Source organism: Microtus oregoni, unplaced genomic scaffold (assembly GCF_018167655.1).
Source record: "Microtus oregoni isolate MIOR12 unplaced genomic scaffold, Mior012 000046F_ref0000063, whole genome shotgun sequence".
NCBI classification, from domain to species: domain Eukaryota; kingdom Metazoa; phylum Chordata; class Mammalia; order Rodentia; family Cricetidae; genus Microtus; species Microtus oregoni.
In genome coordinates this window covers 11,820,092-11,838,621 of record NW_024543220.1, presented here as the reverse complement: position 1 = coordinate 11,838,621, position 18,530 = coordinate 11,820,092, and the positions used below count along the sequence as shown (strand labels likewise).

At 52.3% G+C, this 18,530-nt stretch overlaps 1 protein-coding gene across 1 annotated transcript in view; it reads left to right on the top strand.

Annotated features, from left to right (window-relative positions):
- The window catches only part of LOC121435299 (class II histocompatibility antigen, M alpha chain), a 21,825-nt gene extending 3,295 nt beyond the window's left edge, over window positions 1-18,530 (top strand). Inside the window, exons 2-7 of the mRNA XM_041634533.1 lie at window positions 2,672-2,778; window positions 14,383-14,907; window positions 16,096-16,380; window positions 16,961-17,239; window positions 17,441-17,569; window positions 17,970-18,530. Of these exons, the coding sequence (XP_041490467.1) occupies window positions 14,820-14,907; window positions 16,096-16,380; window positions 16,961-17,239; window positions 17,441-17,569; window positions 17,970-17,974 (786 nt within the window). The 5' untranslated portion in view covers window positions 2,672-2,778; window positions 14,383-14,819 and the 3' untranslated portion in view covers window positions 17,975-18,530. The remainder of the gene's footprint in view (window positions 1-2,671; window positions 2,779-14,382; window positions 14,908-16,095; window positions 16,381-16,960; window positions 17,240-17,440; window positions 17,570-17,969) is intronic.

Sequence of the window (18,530 nt, the reverse complement as noted above, 5' to 3'; positions counted from 1 at the left end):
TCACTTTGTAGACCAGGCTGGCCTCTGCCTCCGGGAGTGGCAGAATTAAAGATGTGCACCACCACCACCTAAGCTTCTAAGAAGGAAAAGTTAAGCAGGTCAGCTTCTACAGCCTAAGAAAACACTCTGCCACTGAGTCATACCCCAGCCCTCTATTTATTTTAGGACAGAATGTGAGTTCAAGGCCAGCTTGATCTACATAGAGAGTTTCATCAGTTAGGGACACAGAATGAGACCCTGTCCCAGACAAAATAAGAAAATGGTAGTTGACAGTCTTGGGAAGGGTTTAGGATGGGATGGGAAGGATGGCGACAGGCGGTGGATGCAGTGGGGTGAACCAGAGACACGCCCCCGCCGACTGGAGAGAACCGCATCCACAGAGTAGATCCACCACCACCCTGTGCCTAAGAGCACTCCCGGCCCCAGAGTCACCGCCTTTATTAAAGGAGTCCCTCTGTTACGGATCGCTTGGTGGATGCTGCGCTTTGAATGCCATTCTCTTGGCTCACGCAAGAGCTCACTCTCCAAAGCGGTAACAGAACAGAAACGTAATCTAATCTAACGGCGAAACGAAGCACCCATTTAGGACGCGACTGGACTTGGCTTTGGTCTTTGCCAAGCAGCCCATCACTGAATCCTGGTGGCTTTCCCTGGAGAGGAGGGGCTGGAGAGAGACACTCAGTGCTGAGGGCTGCTTACTGCACTTGCAGAAGACCTGAGTTTGACTCCCAGCACCTATGTGGGGTGACTCACAATGCCTGTAACTACAGCTCCAGGGGATCCGATGTGTCTGGCCACACACACAACCCACATGCATGATTTAAAATAATAAATCTTAAACAACAAAGAAAGTGAGGGTGGAGACGCAGCTCACTGGGGACGTGCTCACTAGCGTTCTCAGGGCCCTGGGTCTGGTGCAGCAGCCTCACTTAGGACCATGGGAAGCGAATTCAAGAGCCGTCAGAGGTCGGTTGCTAGGACTTGTGGGGATGACTCTGGTGGCACCGGTGACTGTGCGGCCAGCTGTGCCATTGCCTGACGCTGGAGGAGAGCACACAGAGGCTAAACTTCTAAACCAGTCTGCCCCTGGAATGCTTGGCCAATGCTTGTTAGTGAGCCGTCGCCTGGGGACGGCGTAGAACGTAAAACAGACCGCTGGCGTTCCTCCTCCCCTGGAGGGCATTTAAAAAAACGTGAAGGCTTTTGAACCGTCCTTCTCTGGCCCCTTTGAGGTAACCGTGGGACGTGAGCACAGATGGTTAGACAGCGTTAAAAAGCTGCTCTTTATTTTATTGGTTGGTGATGTGATGACATCAGAAGGAAGGTGATTGGTGTAACGGCCACAGACCTTAGCACAACTGACTCCATGATCGAAGTACCATTCAGGCTGTAAAACTCAGCAGGCAGACAGAAGCATCTGCCAAAAAATGAAAACAAAGAACCAGTCCATCAACGTCCACAGTTCTGGGAAAGCCTCTCGATGCACCAACCTTGCTTTTTGGCTTCTGCAGTTCTATTCCTGGCTAATTGTTCTTGTTAACTGAAGTATGTCAACCCAGAACATGTTTTTTTTTTTTTTCGTGCTTAGAAGCTCATGCTAGAAAAGTTTAGGGGTACATTGGGATCCCGAACACCCAGTATAGTCCCCAGTTGCTAACAAAGACTCTATTGGCCTAAACTCATGTCCGAACAGTCTCCTCTAGTGAACACCCCATTGCAGAATTAGCCATTACAGAAGCGCTGTAAGCACTTGAATAAAACTAATGAGTAAATTCTAACTAAGAGGAGTCACTTACTTCTGTGAGTGACACCTGCTCCGTACTCCAGGCTGGCCTTGAACTCCCAGAGATCCCACTGCCTCTGCCTCCTGAGTGCTGGGACTAGGTGTGCACCACCACACCCAGTTACAGGTAACAATTTTTGAGGCTGAGGCTCAGCCTGCAGGCCAGGTTGCCCCTGTACTTTGTATGTAGACTAGACTATGCTGCCCCTAACCAGTGCTGTTCCTTTTGCCTCTGCCTCCAAAGTGCTGGGATTGGCGGTGTGACCCAGCACGCCTGGCTCACACAGATTCAGCCTTGCCTGTGTGCCTGGAGTAAGCGCCTGCAGTTAGCTGTGTTGGAGATAGCTGCTGGCCAAGGATGACTCTAGAAATACCAGGAGGTGATCACACTTGACCACAGCGGATGGGCCTAGTGGGCACCCTAGGCTGAACCAGCTGGATCTTCTCTCTGCAAGATAAGGAAGTTAAGGAAGGCCGAAGGCTGCTGTGTTCTAGGAGTGACAGATAATTTAGGCATGCTGCTAAGGCTCACGTGGCCATTCTCTGGTAGTAACTTCCTCAACTGTTCAGGTCCCACAAGCTGAGCCAGTGTTTATCCTGTAACTACTTCTAAATTACATTAGCCAGGGTTAGCTTCCTCCCTTCCTTTCTTCTTCCCTCTCCTCTTTCCCATTCTCTCTCCTATTCTTAAAGGTGTGTCTCACTGTTAGCCCAGGCTGGCCTTGAACTCGCAATCTTCCTGTTTCGGCTTCCCCAGTGCTGGGCTTTCTGGCACACACCACCATACCTGGCCTCCAGAATTGGTTTCTCTTGTTCGCAGGTAACAGCCCTAACAGGTGGCTCCATGCTAGCAATGTCCTTTGTTTATGTGTCTGCTGATGTCAACAGGTAGCATTTTCACAGTCTGAGAACTGGAACTGTTCAGCTTTCGAGTGCAGCGTCTATAAGCAGTGGACTGGCCGCGTGGATTCCAGAGCAGAATGGGAGCTGAGGAGGTGAGTTTGGAAGCCGCCAGCAAATGGGTGGAGGGAGTAAATGAGAGCATGAATTCCCTTCTGGGCGATTGCCCTGCAAGAAGGGCAAAGGTTGAAGAGGAGGCACCAGAGGACTTGAGTTCCTAAAGCCAGCTGTGGTGGCTCACGCCCATAATCCCAGCACTTGAGAGGCTGAGGCAGGAGGATTGATGCGAGTTCAAAGCCTGCGCTACTGAGGGAGCTTCCAGCCAGCCTGAGCTGCCGTGAGACTCTACCTCAGAACAAAAACAAAGACACAGCTGGGCTGGAGGAAAAACCTGAAATCCCTGAGGCTGACTGAAGAGGGATCGCCGGAGGAGGGGGAGGGACACTGGGAGAGAATGCCTCCAGGGCGGTCAGAAGTCGGAAGAGGGCAGGGCCAACTGTGTCAAACGCGCGCGGTCCACTCACAGTCCCCCTGATTAGCGGAACAGAGATACTGGGAACGTCTCATGTTGAGAGAGAGAGATTTTAGCAAGTATAAAAGTGGGGTCGCAGTGGTCCCCAGCTTTTCAGGGACGTTGGCTTGTCGGGGGTGGGGAGCTGACTCTGAGATAATCCCGTGGAGATTGTGGGTCACAGGGTAGAGGTTACAATGGCTGCACTTGTTTCTATTTATAGTAAGTGGAGGAAGGTTACCAAGCCCTGCTGGCTCATGGTGAGGCCGAGTCCCTTTCTCTTCGCTCTCGTCCGGTTCCCACTTTTCTGGTTGTGGAGAACTTGAACCCCCTTGCCTGGTTCCCTGTACCCCAAATAACTATCCAGTTGGCCACACCTGTCCCTAAGTCCTCCACACCATAGAGTCCCCTTTCTTCTGCTGTCCAGAAGATCTCGGGATTCTCTGCTGTCTCCCGGACACACTGCTTATGCCCGACCACAGTTCTAGGCGCCAGGGGTTCTAGGGCTTTGCTGAAAGGTGACTTTATTCAGGGTCTCCACACACAGAATGGCATTCACCAAAGCTTGTTCCTGTGAGGGAGAGCCAGCCCACTGCCTGTGCTCATACGCTTTGAGTGCTAAGAACGGTTTCACATTTTCACATTTTTTGAAATGACTTTTTTAAAATCAAGAATGTTTCACGACACATGGAAATGATGATAAATTCACATTTTTTGTACCCATAAAATAAGAAGAGAATTAAGGACAGAACTTGAGGGACCATCAGCAGAGATCAGCTGAAAGAGAGGCCCAGCAGGGACAGCAGCATCAGCCTGGGAAGCATGGGGGGCGGGGGCAGGGCAGAGCCGAGCCATGTTTGCTCTCTGGTCTCATTGCCAGTGCTGTTCCTGGCAGCCAGAGAGGCTTTCTATGTGTTCTTCACAGAAAGTTTGCAGACTCCGGTTTAGAACGCCAGGTGGGTGGCTGGGTTGTGGCTCCCAGATAGAGCGCTCGTCTTGGGTGTGTGTGCCCTAGGTTCCACCTCCAGAGCTGGAAGGAGAAGGAAGTCGTGTGGAGCGGCAGGTGGCTGTGTCCCCTGTGTCTCTCCAGGCTGTACCCCTACCCTGAAGCCGTCCCCATCCAGACACCAGCCCATGGCTGCTCCAGCAGGAGCTCTTAGTTGTTCTGCCTTTGCGATTGGCTACAGTAGCTACAGTTGCTACTTTGATGCACTTGCACTGAGCGGTTTGTCATCGTCTCAGTAACACGTCTCAGTAACACGGGCTGGCCACCACTGAGAACCAAGGTGAAGTGCTTGGTTACTTAATTGCCGGGTTAGCGCTTTCTTAGAGCTCCCTCCACCCCGCCCTTCTCTTCTCTCTCTCAGACTTGAAAGCACAGGCAACGACAGTTTCTTCCTCACCTCCCACTCCTCAGCCCACTGCAATCTGGAGTTGACTCCTACTACAACTCCGAGAGCGCTCTCTCTCAGTAGCGCATCCCCCATCTGACCCTCCTCAGCCCTTCCTGCATGCGTTCAGAGTGGCGCTGGGTACCTCAAACCTCACCCCCCACACCCCTGCCCCACCCTCACCCCAATTCAATCACCTACTGCTGCTCTGTTCCAGATTCTTGGGGATTAGCATACGCAGTGGGACTCTCTCTCTCTCTCTCTCTCTCTCTCTCTCTCTCTCTCTCCCTCTCCCTCCCTCCCTCTGCTGTACCCATCCTCCAGAACTGGGTTTCCCTCCTGACTCTCCTGGCTGTCTTCCTTGCAGACTTTGCCAGCCGGAGGCACTGGCAAAAGATGGAAGGAAAACAGAAACTTCCAGCTTATCCCCAATCAGGTGATTGACAGTTACGGCCCTTGTTGGTGGAGGTAGCCATGCAGGCAGTCTGCACCACAGCCTCCTGGGAGAAACACCATCTCCAGGATTTTGTGCTTGGTGGCAGCTTCTCAGCAGAGGCTCCATGATGCCAGTGTCTGCACAGGGTGGCTGCAGGTGCGGACAGGGATTCTGGCCCCGTGGGCTGGGACAGTGTCTGGTCCCTCAAACCCATCTCTGCTAACATCTGTCTCTGTCTCTAACATCTTTGAAACTCACTTTATAGATCTGTTGACCTATCATGCGTGCAATCCCAGCACTAGGAAGCTAAGGCCGCTGTGCTGTTAGTTTGAGGCCAGTTTTAACTATATATGGAAACCGTGTGTGTGTGTGTGTGTGTGTGTGTGTGTGTAGTTGTGGTTGGTTGTTTTGTTTTGTTTTGTTTTGTTTCGGTTTGTTTTGGTTTTTCGAGACAGGGTTTCTCTGGTTTTGGAGCCTGTCCTGGAACTAGCTCTTGTAGACAGGCTGGCCTTGAACTCACAGAGATCCGCCTGCCTCTGCCACCCTGGGTGGTGGCTGATGAGGCTGACACCCGCAGGTCTGTCTTACCTCCCTCCTTCAGCACAGTCTGCTGTTTTGAGCCTCTGGTTTGTCCATGTGCTCAAGCTCCCCAGATCAGCCTCTCCTACCACATCAGCACCTACCACCTCTGTGGACTGTCCCACAGTATCCCGAATTTAACACGTTTAAGATTGCATTTATTCTCTTTGTCGTCACCCCCCCCCCCTTCCTATCTGTCTTCCTCCTCCTTCCCTCCCTCTTGCTTCCTGCAACCGTGCAACCCTGGGCTTCACACATCCTAGACAAGCACTTTACCACTGAACTACAGCTCCCGAACCACTAAACTACAGTCTTCCTACACACTGAACTACAGTCTTCCTACACACTGAACTACAGCTCCCTACCCACTGAACAACACCTCCCTACCCACTGAACTACACCTCCCTACCCACTAAACTACAGTCTTCCTACACACTGAACTACAGTCTCCCTCCCCACTAAACTACAGTCTCCCTACCCACTGAAAAACACCTCCCTACCCACTAAACTACAGTCTTCCTACACACTGAACTACAGCTCCCTACCCACTGAACACCTCCCTACCCACTGAACTACACCTCCCTACCCACTAAACTACAGTCTTCCTACACACTGAACTACAGTCTCCCTCCCCACTGAACTACAGCTCCCTACCCACTGAACACCTCCCTACCCACTGAACTACACCTCCCTACCCACTAAACTACAGTCTTCCTACACACTGAACTACAGTCTCCCTACCCACTGAACTACAGTATCCCTACCCACTAAACTACAGCCTCCCTACCCACTGAACTACAGTCTCCCTACCCACTAAACTACAGCCTCCCTACCCACTGAACTACAGTCTCCCTACCCACTGAACTACAGTCTCCCTACCCACTGAACTACACTTCCCTACCCACTGAACTACAGTCTCCCTACCCACTGAACTACAGTCTCCCTCCCCACTAAACTACAGTCTCCCTACCCACTGAACAACACCTCCCTACCCACTAAACTACAGTCTTCCTACACACTGAACTACAGCTCCCTACCCACTGAACACCTCCCTACCCACTGAACTACACCTCCCTACCCACTAAACTACAGTCTTCCCACACACTGAACTACACCTCCCTACCCACTGAACTACAGTCTCCCTCCCCACTGAACTACAGTCTCCCTACACACTGAACTACAGTCTCCCCTACCCACTGAACAACACCTCCCTACCCACTGAACTACAGTCTCCCTACCCACTGAACTACAGTCTCCCTACCCACTAAACTACAGTCTTCCTACACACTGAACTACAGCCTCCCTCCCCACTGAGCTACAGTCTCCCTACCCACTGAACTACACTTCCCTACCCACTGAACTACAGCCTCCCTACCCACTGAACTACAGTCTCCCTACACACTGAACTACAGTCTCCCTCCCCACTGAACTACAGTCTCCCTACCCACTGAACTACAGTCTCCCTACCCACTGAACTACAGTCTCCCTCCCCACTGAACTACAGCTCCCTACCCACTGAACACCTCCCTACCCACTGAACTACACCTCCCTACCCACTGAACTACAGTCTCCCTACCCACTAAACTACAGTCTTCCTACACACTGAACTACAGCCTCCCTCCCCACTGAGCTACAGTCTCCCTACCCACTGAACTACACTTCCCTACCCACTGAACTACAGCCTCCCTACCCACTGAACTACAGCCTCCCTACCCACTGAACTACAGTCTCCCTCCCCACTGAACTACAGTCTCCCTACCCACTGAACTACAGTCTCCCTCCCCACTGAACTACAGCTCCCTACCCACTGAACACCTCCCTACCCACTGAACTACACCTCCCTACCCACTGAACTACAGTCTTCCTACCCACTGAACTACACCTCCCTACCCACTGAACTACACCTCCCTACCCACTAAACTACAGTCTTCCTACACACTGAACTACAGTCTTCTTCCCCACTGAACTACAGTCTCCCTCCCCACTGAACTACAGTCTCCCTCCCCACTGAACTACAGTCTCCCTCCCCACTGAACTACAGTCTCCCTCCCCACTGAACTACAGTCTTCCTACACACTGAACTACAGTCTCCCTCCCCACTGAACTACAGTCTTCCTACACACTGAACTACACCTCCCTACCCACTGAACTACAGCCTCCCTACCCACTGAACTACAGTCTCCCTACCCACTGAACTACAGTCTCCCTACACACTGAACTACAGTCTCCCTCCCCACTGAACTACAGTCTCCCTCCCCACTGAACTACAGCTCCCTACCCACTGAACACCTCCCTACCCACTGAACTACACCTCCCTACCCACTAAACTACAGTCTTCCTACACACTGAACTACAGTCTCCCTACCCACTGAACTACAGTATCCCTACCCACTAAACTACAGCCTCCCTACCCACTGAACTACAGTCTCCCTACCCACTAAACTACAGCCTCCCTACCCACTGAACTACAGTCTCCCTACCCACTGAACTACAGTCTCCCTACCCACTAAACTACAGTCTTCCTACACACTGAACTACAGCCTCCCTCCCCACTGAGCTACAGTCTCCCTACCCACTGAACTACACTTCCCTACCCACTGAACTACAGCCTCCCTACCCACTGAACTACAGTCTCCCTACACACTGAACTACAGTCTCCCTCCCCACTGAACTACAGTCTCCCTACCCACTGAACTACAGTCTCCCTCCCCACTGAACTACAGCTCCCTACCCACTGAACACCTCCCTACCCACTGAACTACACCTCCCTACCCACTGAACTACAGTCTTCCTACCCACTGAACTACACCTCCCTACCCACTGAACTACAGTCTCCCTACCCACTAAACTACAGTCTTCCTACACACTGAACTACAGTCTCCTTCCCCACTGAACTACAGTCTCCCTCCCCACTGAACTACAGTCTCCCTCCCCACTGAACTACAGTCTCCCTCCCCACTGAACTACAGTCTTCCTACACACTGAACTACAGTCTCCCTCCCCACTGAACTACAGTCTTCCTCCCTACTGAACTACAGTCTTCCTACACACTGAACTACAGTCTTCCTACACACTGAACTACAGCCTCCCTCCCCACTGAACTACAGTCTCTCTGCCCCACTGAACTACAGCCTCCCTCCCCACTGAACTATAGCCTCTCTCCCCACTGAAATACAGCCTCGCTACCCCACTTACATTTTTTTTTTTTACCGAGACAAGTTCTCTGTGAGTTTCTCGAGGTGGCCTCAAGCTCACTCTGCAGCCCCGCCTTGGTAGCTGGATTCCAGGTCCACACCACCAGGCCCGCTCAGCAGCCAAACCCTCCAGCTCCCACTTCCTCAGTATCTCAGGGTCCTAGTCCTTTGATTCAACCTTGCCTGGGACCTTCTCGTCCCTAGCTGTGATAGGAAGGCTACACCTTCACTCTGGACTAATGGTGATGTAGACATTTGGCCGGTGGTTTAGTTTTTCCCAAGCTCCAGTTGTTTGAGATATCAGAACATGATGGAGGAAGGTCATTGGCTAATAAAGGCACTGCCCTGGCCCATTTTATTGGTTAGAGGATAGGTGGGAGGAGAAAACAGGACAGAACGCTGGGAGGAAGAGGAAGTGAGGTCAGAGACTCGAAAGCTCTCCTCTCAGCAGCAGACGCCTGAGAGAGACGCCATGCCCCGCTCCCGGGATGAAGCTCGACCCAGGATGGACTAGGCTAGAATCTTCCCGGTAAGACCGGTGCTCACCGATTATTAGAGATGGGTTGATCGGGATATCAGAATTAGCCAGTAAGGGCTAGGGCAGAAGGGCCAAGCAGTGCTTAAAAGAATACAGTGTCTGTGTAATTATTTTGGGCATAAGCTAGCCGGGCAGGCGGCCAGGGGTGCTGAGAACGCAGCCCTGCCGCCCATATTACTTCAAGAACAGCCACTCAAAAATGCTGAATCTAGCCGGGCGGTGGTGGCGCACGCCTTTAATCCCAGCACTCGGGAGGCAGAGGCAGGTGGATCTCTGTGAGTTCGAGGCCAGCCTGGTCTACAGAGCTAGTTCCAGGACAGGAACTAAAAGCTACAGAGAAACCCTGTCTTGAAAAATCCAAAAAAAAAAAAAAATGCTGAATCTGGCTGGCTGTGGTGGCGCATGCCTTTAATCTCAGCGCTCTGAGAGGCAGAGGCAGATGGGTCTCTATGGGTTCGAAGCCAGCCTGGTCTACATAGTGAATTCTAGGACTGTCAGGGCTACACAGTGATACTTTCTCTCAAAATAATAATATTTTGTGTCATGCCTTTTTTTTTTTTTTGCCTACCTGCCTGTCTGTCTGTCTATCTATCCAGCCAGCCACACTGGGCATTGAGCTCAGTGCCCGCACATACAAAACAGATACTTTGCCAGCAAATTACATCCATCCCCAGCACGTTCCCCAGCGTTGACGTCAGTGTTGCCGGCTGAGTAGGTCAGCTCCTCTTTGTGCTGTGTCAAGGCCTACGTAGCCAGCTCTTGCCTGGACCTCTAGTGTTCACAATGCTCCTCATCACCACGGGGACTTGTGGGCATCCTTACAGCCTTTCATAGCTATGCCACGGAGCTGCAGATGCTGTAGACCCTCCCGCACCTTCCCACCTTGCCCTGGAATGCTTTTTTCCCTTCTCTCACATTCTGCTCAAATTGGTTTTCCTTGAGTCTCTTACATCAGGTCCTTATTACTGTGATAAAATGCTTACAAAAACAACGTAAGGAAGGCAGGCTTTGCTTTGGCTCAGTCTGAGGGGACAGCCCGGTATGTGACAAAGTTACTCAGGAGTAAGGGTGGCCGGCTGTGTGTGGGCAGAGTCAAGAAGCAGACAGACGGGAACACTGACGTTCAGTTCTTTCCTCCTTTTTATTCAGGGCAGCACCCCAGCCTCATGGACCATGCCAACCATACTTAGGGTGTCTTAGGGTGTCTCAGTTAGTTCAGCCTGGATATTCCCTCATAGACACACCTACAGGTCTGTTTCCATGGTGATTTTAAGTGACAAGTTGACAGTCCTTTGCCCCTTTTATTCCCCCAACCTCCTCAAACCTCCTAAAGTCTTGACACATTCTTGTCCTGTGGCTCAAAACCAAAGCCAGGGCCTCAGGCGTGCCAGGCAGTGTCCTCCCGCTGCACATCACCCTCAGCCCTTGGCACATTCTCATGTAAACACACTGCATCTGTCCTTAGTCCTTGGCCCTTTAGTGCCTAAAGACAGCACTGTGCCGTGCAGGTGTCTCTCTGCGTGTCAGCTTTCCATTGTCGTGACAAAATGAGGTCCCATAAAAGGAAGATTTACCTTGGCCCCGGTTTCAGTTCAAGGTCTTTCGGTCCGATCATTTGAGTCTGTGCTAGGCAGGACATGGCGGGAGCAAGCGGTGCCACAGAGTAGCTGCGAGGGAGAGGGAAGGGCGTTGATAAGTCTGTCAGGTCATCATGTCTTCCAACAAGCCCTACCTTCTAATGTCCCAGCTGCCGCCCGAGAGTACCATCAGCTTGGGGCCAAGCCTCCTCCCCACACGAGCCTTCAGATGGTGGCACCCCTTATTCATGAAGGATCCGGTTCAAAAACTCTGCAAATGCCTAAAGCAACAGACAGTGTACACACACACACACACAGACACACACACATGCACACACATTTATATATGTTTATTGTGGTGGGTAATTCCCCTGGGAACTTTAAAATCCCACAGTGTCTGTCACACAGATAGACCTGGTGCTCAGGACAGGGCTGTCAGTAGGATTCCTGTTGCCGAGCATGGGCACCAGGACCTCCACACTCTTCAACTTTGCAGTGACAGTTTGGCTACTAACAGGGTCCTGCCATTCTCGTGAGGATGTCTTTTTTTAAAATATTTTTTTCCTTTATGTGTGGCTGTTTTTCCTACATGTATGTTTGTGCACCATGTGTGTTCTTGGTGCCTCTGGAGGCCAAAAGAGGGTGTCAGATCCCCTGGAACTGGCATTATGGTGACTGTGAGCCACTATGTGGGTGCTGGAAACTGAACCCAGGTCCTTTAGAAGAGCAGCCAGTGCTATTACTGCCTGAGCCTTCTCTCCACCCCACGGATGCCTTTGATCTTTGAGGCCTCATCTGCATACTTCTGGCACTAGACCACCGGGCACTGGACATGGACTGTTGGAGAGCATGAAACTGGACCACGTGACCACGCCCCTCACCTGGCCCTGGATGCCCACAGCACAAACCCTTCTTTGTCTGGGGACAGACTCCAGTGGCTTGTATTTCAGTATCTGTGGCTCCATCACCACCAGGGGACGCCTGTGCATCCTGATGAAACTGTTTTCCCATTTGCAATCTGCCATGGTTGTGCTATCTTCTTCTGTGTGAAGACCTGCATGGACTGGAGCAGACCCTTGGATGGCCTGGCTCCAAGTGCAACCTGAGCTCCCTGGTCCATGCTGCTGCCGTTGGTGGTTTAATCTTAATCGTCAACATGGCTGGATTTAGAATCACCATGGAAACACTGCTGGGTGTATCTATGAGGGTGTTTCCAGAAAGGTCACCAAGGAAATACACTGCTGGGTATACCTATGAGGGTGTTCCAGAAAGGTCACCATGGTAACACACTGCTGGGTGTATCTATGAGGTATTTCCAGAAAGGTCACTATGGAAATATACTGCTGGGTGTATCTATGAGGGTGTTTCCAGAAAGGTCACCAAGGAAACACACTGTGGGTGTATCTATGAGGGTGTTCCAGAGAGGTCATCATGGAAACACACTGCTGATGTATCTATGAGGTGTTCCAGAGAGGTCACCATAGAAACACACTGCTGGGTGTCTCTATGAGGTGTTTCCAGAAAGGTCACCATGGAAACACACTGCTGGTGTATCTATGAGGTGTTCCAGAGAGGTCATCATGGAAACACACTGCTGGTATATCTATTAGGTGTTCCAGAGAGGTCACCATGGAAACACACTGCTGGGTGTATCTATGAGGTGTTTCCAGAAAGGTCACCATGGAAACACACTGCGGGTGTATCTATGAGGGTGTTCCAGAAAGGTCACCATGGAAACACACTGCGGGTGTATCTATGAGGGTGTTCCAGAAAGGTCACCATGGAAACACACTGCTGGGTGTACCTATGAGGTGTTCCAGAGAGGTCACCATGGAAACACACTGCTGGTGTATCTATGAGGTGTTCCAGAAAGGGTGTAAGTCAAGGGATAACTTGCTCTAATTTGAGCTGCACTAGCCTGTGGGCTGGGGACCCAGACTGAATAAAATAGAGAATGGGATCTTGGAGGAAGAGTTGGGGTCTGAGAGCCAATAGAAAATTCAGCCCATCACAGCGTTCTGCCAGTGGGCAGCACCACTCTGACCATTAGGCAGCTCTCTGTTTCCTGACCAGATTCGATGTGACCAGTGTCCTTATGCTCCTGCCGCATGCCTTCCCCACCATGAGAGACTGTCTCCCCACAAACCCTAAGCCAAAACAAACCCTCTCTCCTTAAGCCGCTGCATGCCAGCTGTGTAACCACAGCAACAAGAAAAGGAACTAGCACACTTGTGTGTGCACATGAGCAGTGCAAGGAACTAATACTAGTATATGTGTGTACATACACAGTGCAAGGAATTAATACACACTTGTATGTGTGCACATGTGCAGTGCAAAGAACTAGTACACACTCATATCTGTGTGCACACATGCAGTGATTTTCATATATATAATAAAACTTATTCATCAACAGCAATATGATAGAACACCAATAACAGCATGTTATACAAGAGGGGCCAGCAAGATGGCTCAGGAGGTCAAAATGGGTGCTGGGTAAAGAGTCCTGGATCCCAAGGTAAAAGGAGAGAACAAACTTGTGAAAGTTGTTTTTTGATCATGTGTCGTAGCATGTGTTCAAACACACACATGGGTGCACGCATGTTCTCTCTCTCCACACACACACACACACACACACACACACACACACACACACACAATCTTACGTGAGAGTCAGCCACTTTCCCCTTTCTTTCCTAAGCTACAGATCTCAGCTCTCACTTACAGGAAGCCTTATAAATCTTGACCTTCTGTGTCTCCAAGTCTCCTCCTCTCCTCTTGCCCTTTGGGGCCATTCTTAGTTAAAACAAGGGTCACCAGAGACAGGCACTCTCTGCAGTTACCTCAGGGAGTACTTTGGCAGGTGGTGAGAATGCCAGGAGACACTGGGCTAACGTGACTCAGACCTGGGGCAGGATGGAGGGAGGTGAATTCTCACAGAGGCTCCGAAGGGTACGAAACTGAGAACTTGTTATGCTGGGTGTGGTGGCCCACACCGGCAGTCCCAGCACTTAGGAGGGTGAGGCAGGAGGGCCACAGAATTCAAGGCCAGCCTGGGCTACATAGTAAGACTTGTCTGCCCTCCCCAAGCCTGGGGTTCAATTCCCAGCACCAAATGAATCAGACACTTTGGTTGTTAGCTGTAATCCCAGAGCCATGGTTGCCAAGGCTTGAGGATCACAGTGAATTCCAGTCTAGCCTGAGCTACAGAGGGAGACCCTGTATCAATCCCTTTTGCAAAGTCTTGGGTTCAGTCCCCAGCACGGAATAAACCAGGTATGATGGTTGCTTGCCTATAGTCCCAGCACAGGGGAGGCGGAGGCTGACGGATTAGAAGGTCAAGGTCATCCTCAGCTCCCTAGTGATTTCTAGGCCAGCCTGGAACACCTGAGCTCGTCTCTCCTCCACCCCAAACAATGCAACAAAATGTGCCCTGCCCCATAATTATTATTATTTTTTCTGTAACTTTCTACTAGATATTTGCAGGATGAAGTTGATTCTAAGTACCGACCTATGGAATATGCAACCTAAGATGAGGGGCCCGCTGGAATTTGTGGTCCGGTGTTCAGTGCGGTTTGACCCGGTATGGCGTTCTGCCGCCAGGCGGCGCTGCTCTGACGCCCCAGACAGCCACCTGCTGGAGCCAGACCTTCCACCAGGAGGCGGAGGTCTCCAGGGCCGCCCTTCCTGGCCCAGGCGCTTCCACCCTGCCGGGCTAAGTCTTCAGGAGGAGCCTGGCCCCAAGGCTCTCCTCAGCGACTGATGATGTCGAACTCTGCACTTCTGTGATTGGTGTAGCCGAAGCGAGACAGGCAACTATTGGAGATGCTCTGTGGAAACGTGATGTGAGTCTGGAAGGGAGCCGGGTGCCCGGGACTCCGTAGTAGCTCCCATTTACCCAGGGTGTGAAGGTATGGACCACGAGCAGAAGTCAGGAGCCGGGCTGCTGCAGATGCTGCAGCTTCTGTGGCTGCTGCCCCACTCCTGGGCGGTGCCCGCAGGTAAGCCCCTGGCTCCCCTTTGCGTCCGTCCCGAGGGCAGTGCAGACGATAACAGACTCAAAGGAGACGGGTGCTGTTCACGGATGGCAAGCTGCCCACGTATTGCACACGCCCCGTCTGTGTGCTAGCCACTTTTCAGACGAAGAAAAGAGACCCGGCTGACTTAAGAGATCTGTGCGAATTCCCAGCGTGGGAAAAGGACAGAGCGGGGGTTGGAACAAAGTAAGAGTTATTGCCTAGCCAAGTGTGGTGGCACAGGACAGTAACCCCAGCGCTTAGAAAAGTGGGGGCAGGATGATCTGAGGCCAACCTCGGTTGCATAGCAAGACCTGGTCTCAGCCATCCGCACAGTGATTAACACTCCTCCAGTCAGGGTCCTAGCTTAGTCTGTCGTCAATTCACGTTCTTGACAGGTCTCTTACGTTTCTTATCAGTTACAGTCGGGGCGGCATGTAAGCGCAACCCGGAATGTCCCGCCACAGTGTGTTTGTTATTCTGGGTGCTGGTTGAAAGATTCCTTCTGCCTGGGGGATTCCTGTCAGGAGTTTCAAAGCAGATTGTTACTGCCTGCAGCCAGGGGTTCAGGTCCCCTGTTCTGTCAGTGCACGGTTGGGAGGGTTTAGTCAGGAAAGAGGCTGTCAGTGAGAGAGCCCGAAGTGGCTGAGAAGGTACAGAGACTGCCTTACTTTATACTTGTGACAGGGGTAGCCTTAGGCCCACATCATTAGGGTGCAGGGAGGCCACGGCCCTTCCCTACACCTCTCAAGGCAGGAGTCACACCCATGGCTTTCGAATTAGATGAAGATGTCCACTGTGCTGGGGTCCTGGGCTTGGTGAGGAGGTCAGGTTCGTTCATGGTGCCTTACAGAGCGACCACCTCTGTTGCTTCCTTCTGCAGACATTTGCTTTCTGTCTGTGTGATTTCCTGAGATAGTCTCATGTGCCACCGGCTGGCTATATGTCATTGAGGCTGCTTTTGGACTCCTGATGCTCCTCCCAAGTCCTGGCAGCACAGATGTGTGCCACGGTGCCCAGCTCTGCTCTTTCCAGGCAGAGACGGTTGCTTTCTGTGTGTGGGGAGGTTGGGAAAGAGTCCTTCATTTCCTCTCCCTCTGCCTCACGGGGAGAAGGAACCCTTACTGTTTTCTACCTTAAAGAGAAAGTTCCTGAGCTCGCGTGTCATTGCAGCCCCTCCTCCGGTGTTGTGGGATGGCCTGCAAAACCACACGTTCCGGCACACCGTTTTCTGCCAGGATGGGAACCCCAGCATGGGGCTCTCTGAGTCCTATGACGAGGACCAGCTCTTCTCCTACGACTTCTCCCAGAACACCCGAGTGCCCCGGCTGCCCAACTTTGCAGCCTGGGCTCAGGACCAGGGAGATGCCTCTGCCATTTCATTTGATAAAGACTTCTGCCAGGTCTTGGTCCAGCAAGTGGGCCCCCAGCTTGAAGGAGTGATCCCAGTGTCCAGAGGTCAGGAACGAGGAGTGGAGTTGGGGGGCGGGAGGTGCTGTGGTCTTACTCCCCCAAACGTCTCCTTTCCTTTATCCCCCATCTTTCACACCTCCTGGTTCTGCTCGGGGCTTTTCTTTGCTGCTTCAATGCTTCTCCCCATCGGCGACGTTGTACAGCTGGACGCTGTCTGCTGGGGGAAGCAGATGGTCGAAGGCATTGAAAATTCACCGAACTAATGAAGCTACAGAGGCCAGTTGGCCCCACTGAACGAATGTCAGCATCCTTGTCCCTGTGCCAGCAAGATGGCGGGGAGAATGGAGAGGGATCCGGGGGTGAACTTCACCAGAAGGCAGTGTCAGATGCCAACCTGGTGACAGACAGGCAGGAAGTCAACCTGGATACAGACAGGAAGTCAGGCAGAGGGCTCTACAGGGTCCTAGCTGCAATTGCTGCTGGGAAGTCCCTTCCCAGAGCCCTAGATGTCTCCATCTGTCTCGGCTCCACCTCTGTCCTCCCCTCCGTGTGTCTCAACTCTCCAAACAGTGGCACTGTCTGAATGCCTCCTTTCTTTCCCTGGCACCTGTCCCCCGGCCACCAGGTTTGCCTGTGCCTGAGGTGTACACACTGAAGCCACTGGAGTTCGGCAAGCCCAACACGCTGGTCTGCTTCATCAGCAACCTCTTTCCGCCGACCTTGACTGTGACCTGGAAACACCACTTGGTCCCTGTGGAGGGGGCCAGCCCCACGTACATCTCAGCCATCGACGGGCTCACCTTCCAGGCTTTCTCTTATTTAAACTTCACACCAGAGCCCTTTGACCTTTACTCCTGCCTCGTGACACACGAGATTGATAGCTACACACCAATTGCCCACTGGGGTGAGGCCCTTTCCCCTGGAAGTCTGGTCCCTTGGGTGGGAAGGCTCGAGCCCATGGGAGGGGCTTCTTTTGCTGGGACATCTTCAGTTTAGTCTCACTGAAGCTTCCCTGCCTCAATTCTCCCTTGTTGATCCCCAAGTCCCTCTGGGCAGAGTGCCCCCCAGCCGGGCCTCCAGGCTGACCTGACTCCCTCTGCTCTAGTACCCCAGAACCCCCTGCCTTCAGAGCTCCTAGAGAATGTGCTGTGTGGTGTGGCCTTCGGCCTGGGTGTGCTGGGCATTGTCATGGGCATCGCCTTCTTCATCTGGTCCCAGAAGCCTTGCTCAGTCGGTAAGTCATTTGGGAAAGCGAGAGAACCAGGCACAAGGATGCCAGTGTGGGTGTGCCAGGATTCCCCTCTGCTTTGGGGGGCATACACATGCCCTTGGGTGTAGGGGCCTGTGTGCAGCATGATGGGGACCCTGTTACACACAGTTATTGGGGACCACAGAGATAGCTTCAAGTAGGGGGTGAGGGGACATGAGGACCTGAGGAAAGATGCTTGGAAGGGCAGAGGTGGATACGAAGGGATGGGGAAATGACCAGAATGGAGATGTATGACGTGAAAGACACAGAGAAGAAATACAAAGGGGATGGCCTGAGATCGAGGACTCAGCTGAGTGTCTGTGAGATGACGGGGTTCAGGGGAAGAGGGTCCTGGTGACGCTCCTGCACCCTGCTCTTCCCACAGACTGATTTCTTCCTGACCAGCACTTGGAACAGCACAGGCCTTGCCGGCAGGGATGCCCAGGGTTCTCGTGCCTAAGCAGGGCCTCTCATGGGAGCAGAAGTCCCTGGGATTCCTCAGGGTGTGTGCCAGTGTGCAGGTGTCTCGGCTGAGGGTTCTGTTGACCCTGGACTTGCATCCAGAAGAGACGGAGCCAGGAGCCCAGGGCACCACCCACCACCACCTCATACCTTCCCACTTTGAAGAAATAAACCTTATTTCTTATCGTTAGCTTGACCTCTCCCTCCCATACTAGGAAAGCATTCTACCGCCAAGCCGCACGCCAGCCCACTGAACTCGGTTAACTTGTGGGATTTGCTTCTGGACCCCTGACTTGGGTGGCTTGTCATTCAGGTTCATCCCTGGACACAGCCCATCAGGGAGGGAAGTGGGAAAGTCCCTCTCCCAGCTGTCCCAGCTTCTGTCCCCCGATCTCAGCATAGCTGATGATGGCTTTATCCCACCAACTTATGTAAACACATGAGACAGGGAGGTAGAGAGAATCTTCAATAACCAATAAAGAGG